Source organism: Lissotriton helveticus, chromosome 11, assembly GCF_964261635.1.
Source record: "Lissotriton helveticus chromosome 11, aLisHel1.1, whole genome shotgun sequence".
NCBI classification, from domain to species: domain Eukaryota; kingdom Metazoa; phylum Chordata; class Amphibia; order Caudata; family Salamandridae; genus Lissotriton; species Lissotriton helveticus.
The window spans coordinates 334549261-334576885 of NC_136072.1; the positions used below are offsets into that span (position 1 = coordinate 334549261).

The following is a 27625-nucleotide window of genomic DNA, read 5'->3' on the forward strand; positions in this document are numbered from 1 at the left end:
GCTCTGGCATGAGCTGAGCCCGTTTGCAGCTTGCGGAACCAAGTCCTAATAGCTGTTCCATGATAACGCTATACCATATACTCTTAAGTGCATTATAATCCTCGCGGTTAAATGCCAACTCTGGTATAACATTATCAAAACATGTCGAGTAAGGTGTCATACGATTTGGAATACTACCCCCTCGCCAATTCTGGCGACGGGGGTAGCATTCCACCCTTCTAGAGGGACACAACATGTATGTAACTGAGAACCCCGGTTAAAGTTAACTCGAGCCTTGGCATCACAAAATGTATGCTGCCACCACAGACACAAGTCTGACCTCCTGCTGCTGGGAGTCCTTCCAGCGAGGGCGGCTTGGACAAAGGGTTTCCTGCCTTGGGAGGTGCTAGCACCACCCCAGACAGGATTTTGTGTATTGGGTAGGGTAGGCTTGAAAGGAATGAGACATGCCCGGGGCACACAAGGTGTCCTGTGCATACACCGGTTCCAACCAGTTGCTGGGGCATCCCTGCCCCAGCTCTGGCGGGAAGCCGGAAAAAGGATTGGGGGTGTAGCCACCCCCCTTCCTGGTCCCACCCAGGGGAGGGACCTAGTCAGTAGTGCAGCCCCCTTTAGCAGGATAAAGGTAGGAGCTGGTCCCATTCCAAATCAGATTATCCTGAACAACCTTAGAAGAAGAAACTCTGGACTTCGACGTTCTGCTCCCCAGAAGACTGAAGAATCTCCCTTGTGGGCAAGGAGTATCCACCCTGCACAAGCAGGCACCATCAAGCGCCCACCGGCCTCCCTTTGTCGTCTTCCTTCCAGGATCCAGACTTCAGAGCCCGACGAGACCCGGATTCCCAGACCTCTCCGACCTCCACCCACATCTGCAGCAAAGCTGAGACCCGTGGGTGCGACGAGACACGTGGGACCGGCCATCTTGGAAGAAACTGCACTTCGCTTCCAGCACGGCTCCCGAGGTAAACTCGACCAAGTGCTTTGGGGACTGAGAAGCCCCAGCCCCGAGCAGCTCCTGCACCGAAGAGCAGCCCTCCAGCATCCACGAGATCTGCATGGGGCCCTTCTGCTTTGTTGCTGCTCGACGCGTTGTCTGGTCACTTGCCGGCTGGCTAGTGGCCTCCTAGACGACGAACCTTTGAATCTTTTCTGCTGTTCTGGTTGCTCCAGACCGGCCCTTGCTCCCTTCCAAAAGAGGGGCACCCCGGACTCTCCTAGTCCGCACCAGACGCTTTTCCTCCTCACCGCGTGGGTTGCCTTTGCCAAGGCCTGTTGACGCCGATTCCGGATCCAACACCGCTGACAGCGCGAGCCTGCGTAGGACAGCTCATGCCTCCATCCTGGTCGTCGAAGACACCTACTGGTCCATGTGGCTGCAGAGTCAAGCGTCCACTCTTCACCTGAACACGACGACGACATCTGGTTCCTTCCTGGTTCCACTCTAGTCACTGGCTAGTGACTGTGAACATTGTCCCCTCTGCCTTCAGGTCTCCTTCAACAATCCACCCTTGGATTGCACCGGACATCTTCCTCCTGGTCGCCTGCAGCATCTTTTCTTTCAGGCTCCATTGACTTCAACGCGAGAACTAGACGCACTTTGAACCCTATGCACCCGCGGCCCGTGGGTGAGGTAACAAGAGCATTTCGGTGCTCAAGGGTAGTTTAACTGTCCTAGTGTCCAGTTCCACAGTCGTTTTAGTCCTACCTAGTCAGGATTGTCCGTACTCACCTTTAACTTGAACTGTACTGTCCATAGACGTTATTACGCATCTCGCGTGTGAGTTCACACTCTGCACACGCGTTCCGTGGGCCTCCTATTACTTACCTAGGGTTAGTGTAGCGTGGTCCCAACGATCCTACAGCCTCTGGACAGCTCCATTCCTTCTATTGACTTTCACATTCCACTTAGTATATGGTTTGTCGTGCCCCTAGGGCACCATTGTGATTTCGTGCAACTTATCGTATTTTTCCTAAGAGATTGTCATGTGCTTAGCCCTCTGACCTCATAAAGAGTTCAGAGGTGTTATTAATAAATATACTGTTTATTTTTATAACAACCTGTGTGGTGTCCTTTCATCTGGTATTCAAGGGGTTATATTGTGGTAAAACAGCTGGCTTCTCATGCCAAAAGAGTTTAGCCTAAGACTGCTTTGTCCATGCTACCATTAGGACAGCTGGTCTATAAGGTTGACTTACAACCAATCACCATAAGGGTTGTTTGGACTGATACAAGGTGATCACTAGAACTAGTGAGCATCATATATCAGGCCAACTTCTCACAGGAGCAGGGGAAGCTTCAAAGGCATTCCGCCTTTGTGAGCTTCTCCAGACCACTTGCTGTACTCAGCAACTGGCCCCCACCAGTTCTGACCCCCACTCTGGAGGAAAGACTGCCGAGAAACCCTATGTCAGAAAGGGGTGTGTGCAAGCCTGTGCCAACTCCACCCCTCAGGTGGGAGAGGAGAGGTGATGCACGACCCCGGGCTCCGTCCATCTTGAAGATGGGGATCCCTGCCCAATTAGCTAGGCTCCTGCCCCCCTCCCACAGGAGAGGAGCATGCTAGGGGGTGTACCCACCCCAGGACAGGGACCCATTGGTCCCTGTCCTTTCCCTACCTGTAACGCCCCTAAATTTAGTATTTAGGGGCACCCTGAATCTTTTCCAGAGATCCAGATTCCGAAACAAGAAAGAAGAACCAGGAACAAGAAGACCTGCCGTGCAGCTGCTAAAAAGAGGAAGACACCAACTGATTTGGCCCCAGCCCTACCGGCCTGTCAACCCTCGAACCTGCTCCTGCTAAACCCCGGCGTCTCCAGTGGTCAGCAACGTCAAAAACCCCAGAGGACCTGACTGCCTTGTGACTCTGACTACCTGGTTCTCCCACGAGCAGTGGCACTGCTCAAAGCAAGTAACAAGCCCTGGCATCAGCCCGGAACCGCGAATCCTGCACACTGTGTACCCGCCAAGCCTGGCCTGTGCTGGAGTGAATCAAGGCCCTGAGGATGTCCCCCGGGCAATTCTGACCTGGAATCCAGTGCCCAAGGACCCTCCTCGACAACCCCGACGACGCCTGCAGCCTCAGGACAAAGGACCCCTCCGACTGCAACCAGCAGAGGGTAAGATTTCCCGACCTCAAGACACCTCTGCACCCGGCGCCCCACGACCCCCTGTGCCCAACTCCATGGGTGCCTACCTATCCTCCAAGATCCCTACTTACCCCTCGAAGTGTTGGTCGCTCCAGAAGATCCTCCGTTCCCAGAGCCCGCTGCCTTTGTTCCCTTTTCAAGATCTCCATTGAATAGCATTGAGCGCCCAGTGGCTCAAAAGCACCCTGCAACCAGCCGCCCGAGTGCCCTTGACCGTGCAACCTGTACCCTATTCTACTTCCCCATTTGCCCTGAGCAAGTGACCAGGAGCCCAGCTCCCACAGCCGCGTGGCCTGCTAGCCAGCAGCCACCAACCGAAGGCCCCCTGCCTCTCATTGGGTAACATTGGGCCTAACTACCTCTGCACCCGGCTGCCCCTGTGCCGCTGAGGGTGTACCAACTGCACCTTGGAGTCCAGTACTGGATTACAAAAGTAATCTATAAAGTAATCTGCCGCATTCATGTAGAAAAACCCATTGAGCTCCATGTTAAATTGGGTTTAGAATTGGGTTGCCTACTGCAACCACTGTACCTATTGTGTTTATAAACTTTATTGCCTTTCTGCAAGGTACTTATCTGAGATCACTCCTATTGAGAGAAGTATATTTTGATACCTGTTGATTATAAAAATAAAACTATCTTTTGATATAAAAACAATTGGCCTAGAGTTCAGTTCTTGAGTGTGTGAAACCTTTTGCTGACTGAGTGTATATAACAAATGCTTTACACTGTCCTCTGGTACTGCCTTACTGCTTGACCAAGATACCAATTTAGAGAGTAAGGTCAGACCTGACTTCAGCCTCTGTTATAACTCTGGGGATTGTGGACTCTATACACACTGTACCTTACTTTGGTCCAGTATATTTAGAGACACTTTCTCACAAGCCTCCTCTACCGTGCAACCTTCTCTGGCCGCATCCGGGAAGGAGGAGTAGATCCTCTCCACCTTCTCCCCAAACAACTCTGCCACCCAGTTTCCTCTGACCCGGTCACCGGTGTTGCAGTGCTGGATAGGTCAAATATTTCTTTAAAGACGGAGAACATCTCCTTGACAGAGTTATCTGCTCCCTCTATCCTCCCTCTGTAGTAGGATGCCAGAGTCTTTCTAATTAGGGCATGGTATCCCTTAAGACTGTTCTTTCATTCACTCCGTCTATCGCTGAAAAGCCTCTCCTCCAGCGCCTCTCAAGGCGCTTGCATGCCGCCTTCTCCTTCCGAAGTTTGGCCCCGATCCATGGGGCAGATTGTTTGCCTCCTTGGTCCTTTACTCGACCATGGTGCAGTGCTATCAAGTGCCTCCATAATGCATCTATTCAGAGCCTCACAAGCTGAAAGACCACCCGGAGGCCCACCCTGGCCAAGAGCCTTGTTGAACATCCCCGAGGAGAAGCCTGCCCACCTCCGGCATCTCTCCTTGATTTCCACCTTTCCCTGTATGTTAACTGCTGCTGGTGCCACCGCCTTAAAAGAGATCAAATAATGATCTGACCAGACCACGGGTGTCGGGGATTCAATTGTCAGCATCTCCCAATTTGCAAAAATAGGGTCAAGTAGATGGCCATGGCAGTGTATAGGCAGCTCTGATTTTAAGGTCATTTGTAGTGCTACTAATGCCGGATTTATCTTGCGCCTCCACATTTGAGGCCACGTCAAAGTGGAGATTCAAATCTCCCAGGAGTAAGAGCCTCTCATACCTGAGGGCTGGCTGCATCAAGCAGTCGATCAGACTTTTTTTTTTTTTTTTTTAAACCTTTATTAGTAGAAGCCGATCAATACAAGCGCAGGCCTACAACCACAAGGGCCGGCCGCAAAATCAGGAGATCAAAAAGATGAAGCAATTTATACGTATACAATAGAAGTCAAATACAGTACAGTCGCAAATTGTGATCGTTACACAGGAAGGCGCGAGGACAAGGTTTCATTTTATGATTTTAGGAGGCAGTGGCTACATCAACCAAGGCGTCATGCAACTTAATCGAAGAAAGGGAGACGGGAAGGGAATATCCTCCCACACAAACGAAATGCAATAAGGAGTAATGTAACAAAATACACCCGAAGCCCACCGAAGGCGAGCCAAAAGGATAGAACAAGCCACAAAAACCAATGTAATAAGACGTCGTGCAAAAAACCCACCCGCCCAAAACAATAAGAAGAAAGACAAGTGCAGACACCGGGGAAGTAAAAGAAAAGAAAGAAGACATAGTCCACCCCCTTGAAAGGAGAGAAAAAGGGACCATAGAACAAAACAAATTAAAAAAAAAAAAAAAACCCTCACCCACCACCCTACATCACTGTAATGGCCACGGCCTACCCCACTAACAGCGTGTCTGTCGCCCCAGAAACACCCAACAGGAAGGAATGTAAGAAAGAAGAAGGCAATTTAAGAAAGAAAGAAAAAGAAAGGAGGAGAGGAGCCGGCGACGGAAACACTCGGTTCCCCCCTCCCCGCAGCAGGCTTACAGATCAAGGCCAGAAAGGATACAGAGAACAACCAACTCACAAGTCAACAAGACTAGTCCAGGATACGTCATTAACCAAGAGAAAGTCCCGCCAGGACCTAAGCAAGGTCACCCCTGGCCACTTCTGTGAATAGTAGAACCGCCAAGCATCCGGGCAATCAGGAGACAGTACAACACAAGTAGTCCATACCAGTTAGATAGGGCAGGCGGTATCTTCATGCAACATCGCCCCAGCCACCAAGAGGTGGTCAACGATACAAAGCAGCTGCCAGCATGCAACAATACGCCAAGCACCAACGCGGCAAAATCCAAAGTCAGGTCTGCCCAGCACGGAGTGGAGATCAAAGGATATGGGAAACGGTGCAGCACCGGCGCCAGGTCCATCTGTTCCCCCAAAGTCCGAGACACATTCAGGGACCCCGGCTCAACGAGATCAACTTGGGGAGAGCGTACTGCGCCACAAGATGGCGGATCAACAATGGCAGCGATCCGCAACTCCCAAGTCCCGGGACCTCCAGCGCAGGTCGGACCGCAGAGTCTCCAGCGCAAACAGCACATGACTTCGTGTAGGCGCCGCCCCAAGTAACCGTGGACCGGGGGTCTTAAATGTAGCAATGTCACCAACTCCGGGAGGTACGCACTTCAAAGGGCCGTCCGCCATCTTGAGGACATCATTCGCCGCCATTGCCCCCTCCACCTCCAGGTCCACCATGACCGCCAGAGGCAACAGGACCAACAGCCGATCGGTGTCGGGCGGCGCTCGGCGAAGAAGGGAGAGTCACCAGAAGGCCGGGCGCGCTCCCAGCAGCTCTCCGGGAGCCGGGCACCGGTTCCCAGACGGGACCACGAACAGGAGCGAACGTCCCCCCCCCCCCCCCCCCCCCCCCCCCCCCCCCAAGGGGGACCGGACCACACGGCCTCTCTCCGGCTCACCGACCACTCGGGAATACGGGGCGACCCGCTATTGGGGGTGGGTCCGCACCCTCTCACCCGGCTCTCAGGTTCCCACAACAGGCTTCTTTCCCGGACCAGTGCCACCAACACTCCGAACACCGCCGGGCAGACGCAGCACTCGAGGTCCCGGCGTCAGGGCCAGGAAGGCCGACCCGCAGACGGAGGCAGATCGCGGGGACCACCGCACGCTGGAGCACCAAAATCAGACGGTAAGTGAGCAATTTTCTCTAGTAGCAGAGACAGCAGGCCTCGAACAGGATTATCGACAGGATATCGAAGCGGGGAGGAAAGGATCTCTGAGCTAAGCGTTCATGCGACTGTTCCGATCGCCATCTTGGCTCCTCCCCCTAGTCGATCAGACTTGAAGCAAACTGCGCCCCTGATCCTGGTGGTCTGTACACTAAAAATCCCTTTAAAATGTGATTGTCAGATGCTGAGATTGAGATGAACCATAATGTCGACTGTTTCGAGGGTGTACTGAATCTCATGCTAGTAAATTATAGCAATCCCCCCACCCCTCCCTATCGGTCTGTCTACCCTACTGATTCCATAGCCGTGGGGAGTGCTTCTAAAATTTCTGGCGTTGAGGCTTCATCAAGCCTCGTTTCTGTGAGAAAGAGTATGTCCACCTGCCCATCTAGCAGGTGGTCGTGTATTTCTGCACTATGCTTCCTCAGAGCTTTACAGTTGATCTAAGAAAATCTCAGCGACTGACAACAGTTTTTCAACTTCAACTTGGTGACTTACAGAGAAGGAACAATAGTTGCAACTCCTACTGTGACTATCCAACTCAATACTATGTTTGCAGTTTTCCCCCCAGCGTAGGGCACAATGCGTACAGCTGCTGAGATTTGTATCAGCTCCTTGAGTTGAAACGGGCAGGATTTGGGGTTCTGGCCCATGGCCCCTGTCTGCCGCGGACAAGCGTTGACGGGATTGCCTTTGGCGCGCCAGCGGCTCGCGCGCGTACGCTTCGCTGTCTCTGAGGCATGTGACCTTTTTGCCCGGTCTCGCCCTGCAACTAGAGTGCTAACCGCCGTAAGCGGAAGTACCTGGCTCTACCTAGCCCGCCCTGGTAATTCTTTGTGTTTTGTTATTTTAAGAGGAGCCTCCAACTCTTTCCTAAATTAGTGTTTGTGTTGGTGCTGTCCTGATGTTCCTTTTCCTGGGTGCACCGATGGAAAAGATTTGCTGCCTTGTTTTGCTTTTTATACTTGGTTATATATGGTTACATTGTGAGAGGTTGGCCTGGTATATGATGTTCACTATTCTAGTGATCACCTTGCACCAGTCCTAACAACCCTTATGGTGATGGTTGTAAGTCAACCTTATAGACCAGCTATCCTAGTGGTAGCGTGGACAGAACGGTCTTAGGCTAAAAGACTCTTGAGGGCTTGTAAAGCCAGCTGTTTTACCATATGTAACCCCTTGAATATCTAATGAAAGGACAACACACAGGATATATATAAAATATATATGTATTTATTTACTAACGCACTCCTCTGAACTCTTTATGAGATCAGAGGCCAAAGCACATCACAAGATACTTAGTCAGAATACGTTAAGTTGCACAATTTACGGTTAGGCCCGAGGGGCCAAGCAAACCATATATTAAGAAAGTGTCAGAAGTACCACGTCACGAGAAAAGGAAAGGCTTAGGCCCTAAGGAATCGCTGGGGCTACACTATCTAAACAATAGTTTAGGAGTAGGAGGCCCACAGGCGGCGCGTGCAGTGTCTTTACACACACACGTGAGTCAATGCAAAGTCAATGGGAACTTAGAAGTTAGATTTAGAAGGATTTAGGACACTTCCGGTTTAGTTAGAGGAAGCAATTAAAAACCTAGACACATGGATAGTCAATACCCTTGGGAGCACCGAAGTACTAGCGTTACCTCACCCACAGACGGCGGGTGCATAGGTGTGAAGATGTGTCTGGTTTCGCCGTTGAATCCTATGGAGCCTTTGAAGAAAGATGCTGCAGGCGACCAGGAGGAAGCTGTCCGGGTGGATCCAAGGGTGGATCGAGGATGAAGAGGACCTGAAAGCAGAGCGGACAGAGTCTGGGTTACTAGACAGTGACTGGGTGGAACCAGGAAGGAACCAGACAACGTCGAGGAGCAATCAGGTGCTGTCTTGAAGCTTGTCTTTGCAGCCACGCGGACCATGAGGCGTCGACGACGACCAGGTGCTGGAGAGGCGCTGTCCCACGAAGGATCTCACAGATGGAGGGTTGACTTCCGGATTGGAGTCAACAGGCCTTGGCAAAGGCAACCCACGCAGGATACAACAAAGGCTTCTGGTGCAGACCAGCAAGGTCTGAGGTGCTTCACCTTTGCAGGGAAGCAAGGGCCAGTCTGGAGCAACCAGACCAGTGATGTGAATAAAAAGGATTGTCGTCACAGAGGCTACTAGCCAACGGGCCAGCAACCGGACAATGCGTCTAGCAGAACACCAGCAGAAGGGCCCCACGCAGAACTCGTGGAGTGTGGAGGGCTGATCTTCGGTGCAGGTGGAGCTCGGGTTCGGGGTTTCTCAATCCCCAGTGCACAGCTTCGAGGATGCCTCAGGAGCTACACAGTTAGCAAGTTGCAGGCTTTCCAATATGTCCGGTCCCACGTGTCTCGTTGCCTCCACGGATCTCAGCTATGCTGTAGTCGTGAAGAGAGGGTCAGAGAGGTCTGGAAGTCTGGGTCTTGTCAGGCTCTGTGCTCGGGTTCCGGTGGGAACGTAGACAAAGCAAGCCGTTGATTTGCTGGATGGTGCCTGGTTGCCCAGGGTGGTCACTCCTTGGCCACAAGGGAGATTCTTCAGTCTTCAGCTTCAGCAGAATGTCGAAGGTCCAGAGTTTTGTTTCAAGTTTACAATTCAGGATTAATCTAAAGTCTCAGGACTCCGCTCCTACCTTTATACCACTAAAAGGGGCTGGATTACTTTCTAGGTCCCGCCTTTGGGTGGGACCAGGAAGGCGGGTGTTTACACCCCCTTTCCTTTGTCCAGTTTCGCGCCAGAGCTGGGGCTGGAGTGCCCCAGCAACCAGTTTGAACCGGGGTATGCATGGAGCACCTTGTGTGCTCCAGGCAGTGTCTAATTCTATTCAGCCCTCCCTGTCCCAATACACAATGTCCTGTCTGGGGTGGTGCTCGCACCTCTCCAGGCAGGAAACCTATTGTCCAAACCTCCGTGACTGGAAGGACTCCCAGCAGCAGGACGTTAGACTTGTGTCGGTTGCAGCAGCGTCCATTTTGTGACGCTGGGGCTCTGGTTAACTTTAACCGGGATAGTCGGCAACAACACGTCTTCCCCCTCTAGAAGGGTGGAATGCTACCCCCGTCGCCAGAATTGGCGAGGGGGGTAGTATTCCAAAGCGTATGACACCTTACACCACATGTTTGGATAAAGCCAAACCAAAGTTAGCATCTAACCGCGAGGATTATAATGCACTTACGAGTATATGGTATGGCGATATCATAGAACAGCTATAAGGACATGGTTCCGAAAGCTGCAGACAGGCTCAGCTCATGCTAGAGCACCATCTCGCACATAACCAAGCACTCTGCCTTCAGGATTGTTAAGGCCTGCCATAGGAGTGACTTATAGGTAACTGTGTGTCTATATATAAGGGTAGATATAGGAATACTATACCTAAGCAAGGGGTGATTACACGACCTTGCCCCAGCTGAGTGATCAACCAGTTGTCAGTTTGGATGGCCAGCCAGGGGTGGCATAATACATGCTTCAGCCCCTGGTAGGCATTGGTTGCACCTATTCCCTGGGCACCTATGGTACACTTGTACAGGGGCTGATAAGTTGAACCAATTCCCAATTGTGGGTGTACCAGAGTACTTGGTGTAAATTTAGAGAGTACATCTGGGCTGTGGGTCTGATTAGCAGGCCCACAGCCACATCTAAGTCGAAAACAAGTAAAGCAAAGCAAAAAGTGGGGGTGAACATAGGAAGCAGACCCTACTCTCCTACACACATTGCGGACCATATGAAGTGTTACTATTTCTTAGACCTCACTTCTTGCAGGAGCAAGTTTTGACTGTACTGCAGGCTGCAATGTTCTTGGAGTCAAGGTTGAAATGGAAGTCCTGATTGCGTGCAACTGTATTCTGTACTCCTACCCAAGTTGTAAATGGCAGTACTACCACTTACTGTTTTTGTTTTGCATGTGACTACCCTAGTACCCAGAAAAAGGCGTCTTCGATGAATTTCAAGAAAAGAGATGAAATGTTTCAATTTATTAGTTAATAGATCAAGTCAGCTGATTAAGCAACAACTTTGAAATACCTTATTTAGGTTCCATCAGCAAGACCAATATCTAAATTGGTTAAACAGCTCGGTATGACCCATTTGGTTACTTGTCTATTGCCTCCTCTGTTTTAATCAATTATGACGTTCTCTACTTGTATGGCAGTACTTTCTGTGCTTAAGCATTTCAGAGATGCCGTGATGGAGAAAATAAAGACAATTACCTGTAAGTTTGGTTCTCCGTCATCGGTATCTGCTTTCTTTCTTGGGTAAAATATATTGTAATAGACTCAAAGATTGTTTAATACAAACTTACAGGGCAGATCCATCAAAAAGAACTCTCCCCAGTCTCTGCACTCCATTTTGAGGGTGGGAAGCTGTTCAGCTGCTTATAGCAGTTGAGTTTTTCTACTTAAGAGGCTGTTACCCTCCTGCCTATTGTGCTACTGCTTGTTAGAATTAGATTATGATAAGTGTCACTTTTATATAATAATATAATTGATTTGTGTTCAATTTCATGAAAATGTTTCTGTTGGTGGGTATTCTGGAATCAATGCTCATAACCAGAAATATTCACTGAGTAACAATGATGCACCTGATGGAGAACATGCACAACTGGCATGTTTTTGCTTCCAAAAGCTCCACATGGCAGCATGACTTGAATATACATACAATAGGAGATACCCTGCTTACTGTTAATTGTTTGATTCTCTTGTCCCTTAATTTGTGACATTCCGATATCAACAGTCCTCACCTCGGAGGCTTAATCCATACATTTCTAGATCTGCAGCGCTGTTGGGCTGTGCATTTCCTTCATTTTAACAGTTATTTTTTCAGTTAACAGAATCAAGGAGCAGTATAAGGTATCTGTGAGAATCCCTCCCGACACTGAAAAAAGCAACCTGGTCCGTATTGAGGGGGACCCCCAAGGGGTTCAGGATGCCAAGGCAGAGCTGCTGGAACTTGCATCACGCATGGTAAGTGAAATGTGAGAAGTATGTGGTTGTATGAATTCTTAACCATTCTATCACCGTTACATAAAGTGAGCGGCTGGAATGGCAAAAAAGACCTTGTTTGAGTGTTTAATATTTGACTAGGGATTGTAACAGATGTAAATCCTTGCATCTTTCTTTTAAGTACCTTGTAATTCGATGGAAGGCAGTACAACACTTTGTTTAATTGATCCCATGCATTTGAGCCTTGAATAACTGTTCCAACACTTCCATTTCCAGGAGAATGAACGTACCAAAGATTTGATCATCGAGCAGAAATACCATCGAACTATCATTGGACAGAAAGGCGAGCGAGTCCGGGAAATTCGCGACAAATTCCCAGAGGTAAAGTTTTTCTTGATTTGTAACTGGCTCCTCCGCATTTATGACCTACCCAATTATTGTACTGAACTACTTCCAGATAGATCAAAGTGTGTTTATAAGATAAATTACCTATCTGAATGAAACAGGTTAGTATTAGATTCCTTACCATAGAATATCCCCAGGCGTCAGACTGGATCCGGAAACTTTTGCGTAGCAGTACCCTTGCGTGTCGTTAGGCGTCTTCTGCGGCTCCGCGTCTGTCATCGGCGTTGGAATGACATCGCTGGAGTACTTAGACGCTGCCCTCGCGTACTGAAGTCAGTTCTTCTTTTTTCCACGCCAGCAAGCGCCGATCCGGAAAAAGTGGTACTCTTAGTCAATTTTTGACTAAACTTTTTCGATCATTTTTGATCTACTTCGAAGTCTGCGACTCCGATGGTGCCGGTAGGGATGCCCGGGTTCAAACCCTGCGGCGCCTGCGACCGACTGATGTCGGTTACCGACCCCCCATCGCCGGTGTCTTCATTGCCTAGGCCTCGACCACGACGACCAGGCCTGCTCAGACTGTCGAGCCCTGACGTCTAAGGCTAGGCGGGAGCGGTCCCGCAAGTGGCTCGAGCTCCGGCAGTCGGTCCCGCGCCGCTCGAAGTCCCGGTCCGCGAGGAGGTCGAGGGACCGGTCACGGGGTCAGAGCCACCATGGCTCCGGGAGTCGTCCACGGTCTTCGGGCTTCTCAGGTAAGCACAATAAGTCGAAGAGACGCCCTCGCTCTTCCGACTCCCCCCACGACGCGGCCGGGGGTTCGGGCGACACCGCGGGCGTCACGGCCTGCTTCACACCCGACGGTCCCTGGGCAGCACGCAACGCCGGAGGAGATTGAGGCCTACCTCACGGCCATGAGGTCGCTCACTCCTCCGTCGGGCTTCGCCGTGCCTTTGGCCTCTGCGGGCCCGACTGGGAGTCTCAGCGGGTCTGGTGCTTCGGCCCTGACGCCGTCTGGTGCTTCGGTCCTGACCCCGCTGGTGACTTCGGTCCCGGCGCCGCAGGCTCCCGCAGGATCCGGTTCTGGATCCGTGTCGCTGCTGGTCGACCTCGTCGGCGTCTGCCCCCAGGGTGTCTCCCCCGGTGCCGCCGTATCCGATGCCGATAGGAGATTTCTACTTTTATGACCCGGCCCCATCCTTTGGTCCCGAGTCTCAGGAGATGGGTGGTGAGGGGGATTGGGAGGGGTCTGAAGACCCTATGGCACGGGAGTGCCAGTCTTATCAGGACTGGTCAGGTGGGCTAGGGGACGCCAGTGGTCTGGACACCTCTCGCCAGACACTGGTTTTGTCTCCCCTCCTACCTTGGCTACGGAGGAGGGGGCTGCTTATAGTGTGGTGTTGACGCGGGCAGCCATGGCCTTGCACCTTGAGCTCCCCGTCGCGGCCGTGAGGACTAACATCCTCACTGAGGTCCTTAAACCGCAGGCAAGCTCGGCCGAGCCTCTGCTACCGTTTAATGAGGCCTTGTCTGACGTTCTTCTGGGCACCTGGTCCAGGCCCGCTACGGGTCAGCCTGTAGATAGGAACGTGGCCAGACCTCACCACCCGGCTCCGGACACCCTGCTTTCCTTTTCACCCACCCCACCCCCGAGAGCCTGGTCATCCAGGCCTCTAACTCCCAGACTTTGTTCCCGACGGCTCCCCCCGATTGGGAATCCAAGAGGTATGAGCAGTACGGGAAGAAAGTTTTCTCATCCCTGAGTTTGGGATTGCGGTACGTCAACACCGCATGCCTGATGGGCCGCTACACCCACTCGCTGTGGGACACGGTCGCAGACGTGCTGCCACAATGTCAGGAGGAGGTCCGGACTAAACTCACCCAAGCCCTTGCGGAGGGTCGAGATGCGGCACGGTACGCCATCCGGTGTGGGCTGGATACCACGGACTCACTTGGCAGAGCGATGGCAACGACGGTGGCGATTCCTCGCCATACCTGGTTGAGGTCCGCCAACTTCTCGGCTGATGTCCAGAACACTCTTATAGACATGCCGTTTGTTGGCCGTCGCCTCTTTGGCGACAAGGCAGACCATGCGCTTGAGCGCTTTAAGGACTTGAGGGCTACGGCCAAGTCCTTGGGCCTCTCGGCCCCGCGCCAGCCATCAGGTGCCTTTCGCTCCTTTCCTGGCCTAGGAAGGAGCGCCCCCACACGTTCAGCCAGCCACAGACCGCAGACTACAGTCCAGCGCGGTGGCGTACGTGGAAACCGCCGTGGCGGCAGTGGGGGACAACGGCGCGGCCAGTCCACACCTGCCCCTTCAGCATCCGCCTCGAAACCTTCCTAGTCCGAGCTTTCAGGCCCATGTGACGCCAGTGAGGGGCAGGGTTCGCCATCACCACCTCCACTGGCGCACTGTTGCATCGTACAGGTGGGTGCTGCAAATTGTCCAAAGGGGCTACTCCCTCTCCTTCGAGGCGACCCCTCCAGCCATGCCACCGCAGTACCACCGCGTGTCGGGGGATCACTTGGCACTACGCCGAGAGGTAGTTGCGGCCCTCTTGGCCAAGGGGGCCATCGAGTGAGCGCGTTCCTGGGCCAGAAGTAGGGTGTGGTTTTTACTCCCACTACTTTCTGGTACCCAAGAAGGGCAATGGGGGCCTACGCCCTATCTTGGACCTACGGAACGTCAACGGCTTCCTCCGGCAGGGGAAGTTCAAGATGCTGACACTAGCTCAGGTCCTGGCTGCCCTGGACCCAGGAGACTGGATGGTAGCATTGGACTTGCAGGAAGCTTATTTTCATATCTCCGTCCTGCCGGCCCACCGGCGTTACCTGAGGTTCACGGTAGGCCACGAGCACTTTCAGTTTACCGTGCTCCCCTTCGGCCTTACCAGTGCCCCACGGGTGTTCACAAAAGGGATGGCGGTGGTCGCAGCTCATCTGCGCAGGTTAGGGGTTTCAGTCTTCCCCTACCTCAACGACGCTGGTTGTTGAAGGCGGGCTCGCCCCAGACAGTCGTCAGCCACCTCCAGACTACGGCCGACCTCCTGCACCTGCTGGGGTTCTCCATCAATGTGCCGAAGTCACACCTGTGTCCCTTTCAGAAGCTCCTCTTCATCGGAGCTGTTCTAGACTCAGCGCAGTTTCGGGTTTATCCTCCCGAACAGCGGGTTCGGGATATTCAGGCTATAATTCCGATCTTTCAGCCGTTATCCAGAGTCTCGGTCAGGTTGACACTGCGGTATCTGGGGCTGATGGCCTCCTGCATCCTTCTGGTGCATCACGCCAGGTGGCGGATGCAGGTTCTGCAGTGTGACCTGAAGTTTCAATGGGCCCAGCATCAGGGCAACTTGTCCGACCATGTCTTGATCTCGGAGGGCACTGCAAAACAGTTGCAGCGGTGGCTCACGGACCGCGATTGGGTCAGCGGCAGATCCCTCTCCCTACCCCAACCGGAGCACGTAGTTGACAGACACGTCCCTCCAGGGCTGGGGGGGGGGGCCACATGGGAGAGGCGGAGATCAGAGGACTCTGGTCTCCGGCGGAGTCCCGGCTCCATATCAACCTTCTGGTGCTGCGGGCGAACCGACTTGACCTGAAGGCATTCCTCCCCTCTGTCCGAGGGAGTGTAGTGCAGGTGTTCACGGACAACACCACCGCCATATGGTTCTCTGAACGCCAGGGCGGACGAACTCAGCCGTCGGTGCATGATGGATCACGAATGGCGTCTGAACTCTGACGTGGCGCAAGGCCTCTTTCAGCAGTGGGGAGAGGCTTGGTTAGATCTATTCGCCACCGAAGAGAACGCGCAATGTAATCGGTTCTGCGCGTTGGACTTTCCAAGGCGGCATTCGCTCTGCGCCGCTTTTCGTCGCAAGTGGAGCTGCGGTCTGTTGTACGCCTTTCCGCCTATACCACTTCTGCCCAGAGTGCTGAAGATCAGGCGTGACCGGGCCCAAGTTATCCTTGTGGCTCCGGACTGGGCACGGAGATACTGGTATCCCGAGCTACTCAGCATGTCAGTCGATCCCCTGGTTCGTCTGCCTCTTCAGGAGGACCTTCTGTCGCAGCAGCAGGGGACTGTCCTCCACCCGAACCTGTCCAGTCTCCACCTCCATGCTTGGAGATTGAGCGGCAACAGTTGAGGCCAGTTGACTTGCCTCCTGAAGTTTGTACTGTGATTCTGGCAGCCAGGCGTCCCTCCACAAAGTCTGTATACGCCTGCAGGTGGAATAGATTTGTGGCATGGTGCACAGCAAAGGCTGTGGATCCTCTCTCTGACCCTCTTTCTGAGGTTCTCCTCTTCCTTCGTTCTTTTGCCCAGCAGGGCTCTGCTCTGGACACCATCAAGAGCTACCTTTCTGCCCTTTCCGCCTTCTTAAGGCTACCTGATCAGCCATCTTTGTTCAAGTCCCGATTGTAAATAAGTTCTTGAAGGGCATCACTCGTATGTTCCCCCCTGTTCCTTTCGTGATGCCCCAGTGGAACTTGAACCTGGTTCTGACTTACCTGATGTGCGCTCCCTTTGAGCCACTTCATAACTGTCCTTTCCGCCTTCTTACTCTGAAGACTGCTTTCCTGGTTGCGATCACCTCTGCCAGGAGAGTGAGTGAGCTCCAGGCTCTTTCCTCTAAACCTCCTTTCCTTTCTGTCCATCCGGACAAAGTTGTGTTGCGGACAAGGCCCTCTTTCCTGCCCAACGTAATCACAGCCTTCCACATCGAGCAGTCCATCACCTTGCCCACCTTCTTTCTGCTTCCGCATCCCTCGAAAGAGGAAGAGAGGCTCTACCGTCTGGACCCAAAACATGCACTCTCCTTCTATTTTGATCGCACTCGCCAGTTCCTGGTGGATGACCAACTCTTTGTTGGTTACGTGGGTGCTAATAAAGTTCGGGCGGTGCACAAGCGGATCATCTCTCGGTGGGTCGTCTTGTGCATCAAGGTATCCTACTCCTTGGCTAAGAAGGAGCTTCCTGCTGTGCTGAGGGCCCATTCCACTCGGGCCATGGCAGCTTTTACTGCCCTGGGTCGGGGAGTCCCCTTGCAGGACATCTGCCAGGCAGCTACGTGGGCTTCGCTGCACACGTTCGCAAGACACTACTGCCTGGACAGCCAAGTCTGGAGTGATGGCTTCTTTGGCCGTTCCTGTGAGAAGTTGGCCTGATATATAGTGCTCACTATTCTAGTGATCACTTTGTATCATACCAAACAACCCTTATTGATGATTGGTTGTAAGTCAACCTGATAGACCAGCTATCCTAGTAGCATGGACAAGAGCAGTCTTTAGGCTAAACTCTAGAGGGCGTGTTAAGCCAGCTGTTTTACCATCACATTTACCCTTTGAACACCAAGTGAAAGGACACCACACAAGTTGTTATGAAAATAAAGTATATTTATTTATAACAGTACTACCCTGAACTCTTTGAGTCAGGGTGCTAAGCACAACACAAAACTCTTAAGAAAATACTTCAAGTCGCACAATTTACACAAATGCCCGAGGGGCATGAAAAACCATATACTACAAAAGTGGAATGCGAAATACTAGCCGGTAAGTAACAAGATCCAGAGGCTTCAGGATCGCTAGGACTACACTACTGAACCTTCAGATTACAAGCAAGAGGCCTAGGGAGATCGGGTGCAGAGTGTGCACTCTCACGCGGGATGCGGGAAGAAGACTATGGATGCTAGATTTCGTAAAGTTAGTGTTATCGGACGAATCCGACTAGGTAGGCTGAAAACGAAAAAGGATCTGGACACTTAGATAGTGAACCTACGTTGGATCACCGAAATGCTCGAGTTACCTAGCCCAGGGGTTGCGGCTGCATAGGGTTCAAAAGACGTCGGGGATCCTCGTTACAGTCTATGGAGCCTGAAAGAAGTTGTTGCTGGCAGGCGACCAGTGATGAAGTTCGATGGGATCCAAGCCTGGATCGGAATTGAAGATGACCTGAAAGCAGAGGGGACTCAGTTCTTGATCACTAGCCAGTGATTAGATGGGCACCAGGATGGCACCGGATGAAGTCACCTCGACCAGGTGAGTGGGCGACGCTGGGCTCTGCAGTCTCTCGGACCAGGAGGCGTTGTCTGCGACCAGGATGGAGGGGCGAGCTGTCCCACAAAGGTGTCTGCTGTCGGCGCTGCTGAAACCAGCATTGGAGCAACAAGCCTTGGCAAAGACAAGCCCACGCGGTGGACTCAAGATGGCGTCTGGAGAGGACCAGGAGGATCCGGGGTGCTCCTCTGTTGGAGGGGAGCTAGGGCCAGTCTAGAGCAACCAGACCAGCGATGGAAGTGTCGTGGTTCGTCGTCAGGAGGGCTACAAGCCAGCAGGCAAGTGGCCGGACAACGCGGTGAGCAGCAAAGAGCAGAAGGGCCCCACGCAGATCTTGTGGATGCTGGGAGGCTGGACTTCGGTGCTTGAGCTGCTCAGGGTTAGGGCTTCTCAAACCCCAAAGCACTCAGTCGAGGATCCCTCGGCGGTCGTGCTGGATAAGCGTCGTGCAGGTCTTGATGATAGCCGGTCCCTCAGGTCTCGTCACACCCACGAATCTCAGCTGAGCTGTAGAGGCAGGTAGAGGTCAGAGATGGCGGGAAATCCGGGGTCTCGTCGAGCTGGGCAGTCTTGATCCGGAGGATGGACTTACAGCAAACCGCATGCACTTAGGTGGTGCCTGCTGGTGCAGGGTGGCTACTCCTCAGCCACAAGGGAGAGTCTTCAGAAATGTTCAAGAGTTCTTTCGTGGAAAGTAGTCAAGATTCAGAATTATCTAATTTGGGAAGGGGGCCTGCTCCTACCTTTATCCTAAGAAAAGGGGCTGGCACGCGACTAAGTCCTGCCCTATGGGTGGGACTAGGAGGGGGGTGGTTACACCCCTCTCCTTTGTCCGGTCTCTCCCCAGCTCAGGGGCTGGTGTGCCCCTGGAACTGGTTTGAGCCGGCATATGCACAGTGAGCACGGGGGTGCCACTTGCAGTCACCTTCCTCTTAGCCCTGCCTACCTGGGATACACAAAATCCTGTCTGGGATGGTGCTGGCACCGCCCCTGACAGGAAACCCTTTGTCCATGCCTCCCGCGCTGGAAGGACTCCCAGCAGCAGGAGGGCAGACTTGTGTCTCGGTGGCAGAATCCATTTTGTGGAGCTGAGGCTATGTTCAACTTTAACCGGGGTTACAGCTACCAAAATGTCTTCTCCCTCTAGAGGGGTGGAATGCTACCCCCGTCGCCAGAACTGGCGAGGGGGTAGTATTCCAAAGCGTATGACACCTTACTCGACATGTTTTGATAAAGCGATACCAGAGTTGGCATATAACCGCGAGGATTATAATGCACTTAAGAGTATATGGTATGCGATATCATGGAAACGGCTAAGGGATAGATCCCGAAGGCCGCAGACAGGCTCAGCTCATGCCAGAGCACCATCTCACACGATTCCAAGCACTCTGCCTCCAGGATTGTTAAGGCCTGCCATAGGAGTGACTGATAGGAGATCTGTGTGCCCATTTGAGGTTTAGATATAGGTATACTATATCTAGAGCAGGGGTGATTACACCACCTTGCCCCAGCTGTCGTGCAGCCAGTTGTGTCAGTTTAGTTAGTCAGCCCAGGGGTGGCATAATACATGCTGCAGCCCCTGGGAGACTTCTGGGTGCACCTCTGCCCTGGGTACAGGGACTCAGAGAGGGCCCAGTGCCAATTCAGTACCTGGGTACAATTTGGAATAGAGAGAACAGCTAGGCTGTGGGTCTGATTAGCAGGCCCACAGCCAGGGAAAGTTGTAAACCAGTGAAGCAAAAAGCAAAAATCTGGGTGATCATAGGATTGCAGACCCTACTCTCCTACAGTTCCGTCCTCCAGGACTTTCTGGTGTGATTATTGGTTCGCAGACCCACCACCGGGGTTGGTATTGCTGGGTTATCTATTCTAAGGTAAGGAATCTAATACTAACCTGTTTCTTTCAGATGCACAAGTTACTTACCTTCGGTAACGATATGTTCGAGGCATGTGGGCTGCTGAATTCATATCTGTGCATAGATCGCCGCCTAGTGTTGGGTCCGGATGATTGCACATTGTTGTCCTGGAAGAGTCTTCGAAGTATCACGAGATAGGTGGCTCCTCCCCTGGACTACAGTGCGCATGGGCATCCTCTCCATCCTCAGATTGTTTTTTTCCGCCATTGGGTTCGGATGTACTTTCCTTTACTCGAAGTTTGGAATCTAAACTACACTTTCTAAAGGCCTTGGGTATCGTCGGTGTTGTTTCGAATCGGCGCCAACAGCTTCTTTACAAACTTTATTCAACTTGGGACGTCAAATCGGGCCGCGGGCCTTCTCGACACCACGCGACCAGACGTCGATGGAATGGAGTCCCTTTAAAAGATGCCCTCTTTGTAACTCAAAATACCCACATATCGATAAACACCCTGTATCTAACAAGTGTTTATCTCCTGAACATAATGAATCCGACTGCCTAGCCTGTGCCCAATTTCGTTCCAAAAAGACACTCCGGACTCGACGGGCCGCTAGGCTAATCATGCAGAAACCAGCGCCAGAGCCGGAAAATATCTTCGACGAAGATCTTGTCGAAGGCGAAGAATATGAACAACAGTCGGATCAATATTCGGAGCAGGACTTCAACTACTATATCGACGAGGAAGAAGACATCGTCGAGGTAGGGGACGACTAACTAGGGATCGGAGCCGTAGAGGACGACTCCGGTGATGAAACGGGGCCAACCGTGGTTACGACGCCCCATACTCATACCTCCATGGTTCCACAGGCTCAGGTCGAGGCATCGCCACAAGGCCTTAGCCAAGATCTTGAAAAAAGTTCTATAGCCCTGCAATACAGCTCGGCTAACAATATTACAAAAGAGCCATCGGATCATAGTACTCCGAAATTGGTGATATCAAAACCAAAAGTTGTGGAACCAAAAGCAAAACTGAAACTAATCGACTACACGGTCTTCGGACCACACTACGTCGATCCATCGGAGTTGAGACCGAAGAAACTCATCGACAATACGGTCTTCCGGCCAAACTATGTCGAACCATCAGAGTCAAACACAAGTGTCGTTGAGCCGAAGACCAGCGCCCCTATACCTACTCCAAAACAAAAGGTCGTCGAACCGATAAAATCGGCGTCGACAGTCGCAAACATAAAAAAAGGGGACTCGATCCAAAAATGGTTTTCGAACCGAAACAGAAAGTCGACAAACCAGTGGCTCTGCAAAAGAAAGCAATCGAGCCGAAGAAAATCGACCCAGAAAAGGCCATGGAACTGAGACCAAAAAACGTCGATCCGAAACCACAGGTTCCAAAATCAACACAAGGGCACAAATCCATAATCCAACCGACAAAAACTGTCGAGACAGGAAAAACTTTGGCTCCGAAAAAACAGGCACTACCTAAACAGACTGTAGTACCACAAAGGGACATCGGACCGATTAAGTTTGGCCTACCACCTTCCTCAAAAACAAAGGTGGTCGACCCAAAAGGCGGCATCGATCCGAAACAAACCAAACAAAAGACTTTATCAAAAACACTCAGAACTGCTGAACAGGAGATCTTACATCCAGACCCTGCATCAGAGGAACAGTCAAAACTTTACATTGACCCTAATTCTGGGAAACTCACTCTCTACAAAAGGAAAATGAGACCACAGACCGAGAAAGAGACTTACACTTTATCCAGTATTGGGGTATCTTTCATAGATTCACATGCCTGAATCATTCCCCGTCGTCGAGGCGGGAGTCCCACGGTAAAAATATATACAATAGCAGTGCCTAAAATTTTCTTGTAGTAGGCTGGAAAAGCCTAAATGCCTAACTAGGCCCCAAAACTTAGCAGCCTATCTACATCATTATGTAAAAAGACCTGAAATAGTAGCCTCAGCCAATCCGCTGTCCTCACCCTCTAGAACCTTCCCAGCTCAGGCAGTTCTCCTCAGATTTTCACCGCACTTCGTGTGTAAGGGAAGTCTCTCTGAGTGCCTACTCAGTTTTTGGGCTTTTTTCCTCAAAAATGACTGAAAAGAAGGCTCTTTTCAAGGCTTGTGGAACCTGCTATAAGAGGGTCCATGTGGATGACCAGCACTCTGACTGCATCTATTGTCTGCACCCCTCACATGTTGCGAAGGACTGTAGGATTTGTCGTACCTTCCCTCCAAAAACTATCAGGGATAGGGAGGCAAGGGTTCTTTTGTGGTTGAAATCATCTTCCACTGATGAGGACAAGGCCTCTACCTCCAGCAAGAGAGCCACATCCAGGGAAAGCTCTTCTCCTGAGAGGAAGAAAAAACTTAAACCCTCTCAGAGAGCCTCAGAACCCTCAGAGAGTGCATCGTCTCCTTCACGAATGACAACTGTGAGTACAGCCCAGGCTAAGACTGTTTCTCTGGTGTCTGTTCATACTCCTACTTTGACTACTACTTCAACTACTTCTACGGTCACCATTTCGGCTATTACCTCACCTCTGATGTCTGTTAAAATTTTGTCATCGCCTGTGAAGCCTTCGATGACGAAACGCTAGTTGCCGACTGTCCCGTCGTCGACGTCTCCGTCAACTAAAACTTCCGGTCCGTCGATGATAATCCCGTCGACGATGCCAACATCGTCGTCGACGAAGACACCCACGACTATCTCAGACACCATTGACTACCCCGTCGACGGCAAAATCATTGCCATTGACGACCGTTCCATCAACGGACAAGCCATCGACGGTTCCGTCGACGGAGAATCCAATAACAATGGCTTCATCGTCATCGACTACTACGACAGCAGTGTCATCTGCTCATCTGTTGCCCAGTTCACCTCCGACGAGGGTCCAATATACGCATTTTCAAACGAAAACGTATCAGAGGCGAGATTATTCTCACATTTCTCCACTCTTACCATTACACCTTTTGGAGACATATGTGGAGGAAGATTCAGATGAAGGTGAAGAGGATGAGGGTCCTTTTGGGATTGCCCATCATCCTTCTCAATTAAATATCAAATATCAGGAGGACGATGACCATGGTCATTATGCGCATGAAGATTTGTCGACGCCATATCAATCGCCCCATGCCAGACCTCCTCGATCTGAGGACACTAGTCATCTGCCATCTACTTTAATTCAGGATTTACAAGCTATGTTGGCAGACTAGCGCCAGAGATTTCCTCCAACTCCAGTTGCATCTGCTGTGCCGCCTACCCCAGTTGACATGCCAAGGCCTCTGTCACCGCGAACATCATTGTCACCGAGACAGGATACTGGTCCTGCACCTCAAGATGACACGGATACTTCTTCTCATGATGACGATGATGGCAGGGAGGAGGGCGAATTGCCGGATAATACACCTATTGATCCATGGGAGGATTTTGTCATTTATTTATTTATTTATTTATTAGCATTTATAAAGCGCAGCATATACCCTAAGGTGTCTTGGCGCTGATAATTTGCCAGCTTAATGTTGAGTAAGCCGCCATGCTCAGACCTCTATTCTATACCATGATCTTATTTATGAAATAGCCAGGTTTTCAGTTTTTTGCGGAACTGGAGCAATGTGGGACATGCTCTGATTTCCTGGGGTAGCGAATTCCAAAGCTTGGAAGCCGCTACCACAAACCGTCGGTCTCCCCACATCACTGTTCTGGTGCGAGGTACCATTAGTTGGTTGCTGTTAGTTGAACGCAGCTGGCGTATGGGTTGGTAAGGACATAAATGGTCTTGAAGAAACTGCGGGCCCTGTTTATTTAGTGCTTTGTAAACAATGCACTGTGATTTGAATCTGGATCTGTTTTGGATCGTCAGCCAATGTAATTTTGAGATGGCATTAGAGAGAGGGGCAAACTTAGGGATTCCCAGAACAAGACGAGCTGCCGCATTCTGTATGGTCTGTAGTTTTTTTATCACTCTAACTTGGGAATTAATAAAAAGCCCATTGCAATAGTCAAGGGAGGTCAGGACTAATGAGCTCACCAGAGTTTTGATGGCAGTAGTGGGGAGATAAGGACTTATTTTCCGGATCATGCGTAGTTTATGATGGGCTATTAAGGCCACTTTGTTAGCGTGATCCATGAAATTTAGGTGGTCATCAAAAAGTATTCCTAGGTTTCTTACTTTTGTAACTGGATTGGGGGGAACACCAAAAGTTTGGGGCCACCACGAGGCCGGCCATTCTGGTGAGAGTTGTCCGAAAATCATTACCTCGGTTTTTTCCGAGTTAAGTTTTAAGCAGTTCACTGCCATCCACTCGCCAATTTCCGTCAGACCTCTCTGGAATCTTTTAGCTACCTCCTCTCCATCACCTCTTATTGCCATCACCAATTGAGTGTCATCCGCGTAGGAGGTAAGGCTCATCCCATGTGCTTTGATGACATTGGCCAGGTCCGACACATAAATATTAAAAAGTGTCGGACTCAGGGATGAGCCTTGAGGTACCCCACACGGTTGTGACAACTTAGCAGATTGGTAAGGGCCAAGAGTGACGGCCTGCGTTCTCTCGGAGAGAAAGGAAGCAAGGAGGGCTCTAGCCGTGGACGATATGCCCATTTTTCCGACACGGTCGACCAAAATACTATGGTCGACCGTGTCGAAAGCTGCTGAAAGGTCCAGCAGTACCAACACCGCTGTACCACCTTGATCTCTTATTATTCTTACATCTTCAGATGCTTTAATAAGGGCGGTTTCAGTCCCGTGGTATTTACGAAAGCCATACTGAGTATCGTCCAGCTTTTTATGGGTTTCTATCATTCCTATGCCTTCACCGCCTGCGCCCCGCCCATCAGATTCTCAACCTGAGGATATTGGCGGATTTCATAATATTATCAGCGTGCTGCTAATAGATTTGAATTGACCGTCACAGTTGAGCAGTCTGACTGCTTTTTACATGACTTTAAAGAGGGATATCGCAGAGTTACCAGAGCTATCCCCATTATTGATTATATATGGAAGGAGGGCCTCAACATCATGAAAACGCCCGCTTCCATTCCTGCAGTCCTTCCAAGAATAGAGAAAAAGTATTGAGCACCATCGGATACTCCATCTTGCTTAATAGGTCACCCTCGACCAGACTGTCATATCCCAGGCTGCACAGCAGAAGTCCAAGAATCCTTCTGCTCCCATTTCAACACCACCTGACAAGGAAGGCAGGAGACTAGATGCCATTGGGAAGAAGTTCTCTGCAAATGCAGCAGCCTCCATTAAAGCAGCTAATTCGTTGGCTATCCTGGCCCGTTATGATCGGCAGATGTGGTCCGATCTGTCTGAGTTACTTGATTTGATCCCTGAGGATCGTCAGCAAGAGGTGCGCAGGATGGTACTGGAGGGAGAAAGGGCAGCTTCGGAAATCATTGATTGCGCCCTTGATATTACCTTGAGGAAACTGAAACCCTTCCACCCAGCAAAAAACTTCCAAACAGCAGTACAAGCACTAGTCATCCCTCGCATAGACTACGGCAGCGTGGCCCTCTGCGGCCTCCCCCTTACGACAACTGCACCACTCTGAGCGTCACTAAATGCGGCAGCAAGACTCATCACTGGATCAAAAAAACATTCGCATATCTCCCCTGACTTCAAAGCCTTGAACTGGCTGCCCCTTGAAGCCAGAATACAGCTGAAAATTGCCTGCATGACTCACAAGGCTATACACCTGAAATCACCCAGCTACCTCACTCATAAGTTGACAATTTCCGGCGGGTCCAGAACTACCAGGAGCACAAACAATCTTCTGCTGAAACCGCGAAGATTCCGGAAGGAACAAACTTACAAACGCTCCTTCTCTGGTATGGCGCCCAGGATCTGGAACGCACTTCCTCCTCAAACGAGGCTCATCTCCTCCTCCCTTCTTTTTAAGAAAGAAGTAAAAAATATCCTTATGGCTAAATACACTTGAACAATTCGTTTGATTGACATTGCGTCGAACAGTATTACCAGTATTTTATTATGATATAGCCTTTATATTCCTATGCACGTGTGTTTTGACTTATATTTCTGTATTATTTACATCGTTCTGATGACCTACGCTCCAACTATGCCATGCTACCTCATACCTGTACTATACGTAATATTTTTGCTATGTACATGAACTTGATGATCTACCTCCCTACTATGCCCTCTTGTTCCCCTACCCCCCCACTTGCCTGTGTAAAGCGCTCTGTTATCTGCAAAGATCTTGTTCGTGCTATATCAAACTTTCAAAATAAAAGATATTTCAAACACCAACTTCAGGCAATTGGCAGGAGCAGCAGTCCTCAGACGTCAAGGTTGGCTCAGGGCCACCACCTTCAGGCCTGAAGTCCAAACAAAAATCTTAGACATGGCGTACGATGGGGATTGCCTTTTTGGAAAACACATCGATGACGCTTTGCTGGCAATAAAGACAGATACGGACACAGCTAAATCCCTTGGTACCCTGCAATACAAGAGGGGATCCTTTAGAGGAGCAAGAGGCCGTGGTTACTCCTCCAGGGGAAACTATTCCAACCAGCAAAATCACCAATACCAATCTCAGTACAAACAACCGTACTATCAAGCTTCTTACAGACAGCCTTCCTCTGGTTCTTTTTCTCGTCAATGAGGGAAAACGGCGCTCAAACAATCAAGGGCGTGATTCCAACAAGCGCCAATGAGCTTTGCCGGACGTCAGCCATTCATCCTCCCCTTCCCGTGGGCGCCAATATTTCCGCCTTTTACCAACAATGGCGGACAATAACTTCGGTTCAGTGGGTCCTGGATCTCGTCAGGAATGGACACTCTGGAGTTTTTACAGAAGCCACCAACAGCGCCGCCCAGGGGTCCCCCTCCCCCTCGTCTTCACTTACTCTTCAAAGAGGCCTTAAAGATGCTACACAAGAATGCGATAGAACGAGTTCCTTCTTCTCAGAAAGGGAAAGGATTTTATTCTCGCTTCTTCCTCGTAGAGAAAAATTCAGAAGAGTGGTGTCCAATACTGGATCTGCGCAAATTCAACAAATATCTAAAGAAACCGAGTTTTCGCATGGTAACGTTGACGGACATTATGAATTGTCTCAACAAAGGGGACTTTATGGCTTCTCTGGATCTGCAAGCCGCCTACTTCCACATCCCTATTCACCCAAAGCACCACAAATACCTAAGGTTTGCAGTGGCTGGTGTCCACTTTCAATTCAAAGTGCTTCCATTCGGCCTCAAATCGGCCCCCAGAATCTTCACCAAATGCTTAGCCCCGGTGGCAGCAATGCTGAGGTCGCAGGGAATACAAGTTTTCCCATACCTCGACGACTGGCAGTTAAAAGGACCATCGAGAAACTCCACAATGGAAGCAGTCAGGAGTTCCCTCTCCCTCTTCTCAAATCTGGGACTGACCCTCAATTCGAACAAATCTCCGCTTCAACCACGCCAGGAGTTGACCTTTCTGGGAGCGGTGTTGAACACATGCCAGTGCAAGGCGTTCTTGACTCTGGAGCGGCAAAACAAACTGTTAAAACTAGCAAAACAAATATTTGCAAGAAGGTCACTTTCAGTTCGGACATTTGCTTCCCTTCTAGGGATGTG

General features: G+C 51.0%; 1 protein-coding gene across 4 annotated transcripts in view; it reads left to right on the forward strand.

Annotated features, from left to right (window-relative positions):
* Positions 1 to 27625, forward strand: part of HDLBP (high density lipoprotein binding protein) — a 1657332-nt gene that overhangs the window by 600829 nt on the left and 1028878 nt on the right. For all 4 annotated transcript variants that reach the window (XM_078665718.1, XM_078665720.1, XM_078665719.1 and 1 more), the window contains exons 12-13: positions 11651 to 11790; positions 12046 to 12150. In XM_078665718.1, the coding sequence (XP_078521844.1) occupies positions 11651 to 11790; positions 12046 to 12150 (245 nt within the window). The remainder of the gene's footprint in view (positions 1 to 11650; positions 11791 to 12045; positions 12151 to 27625) is intronic.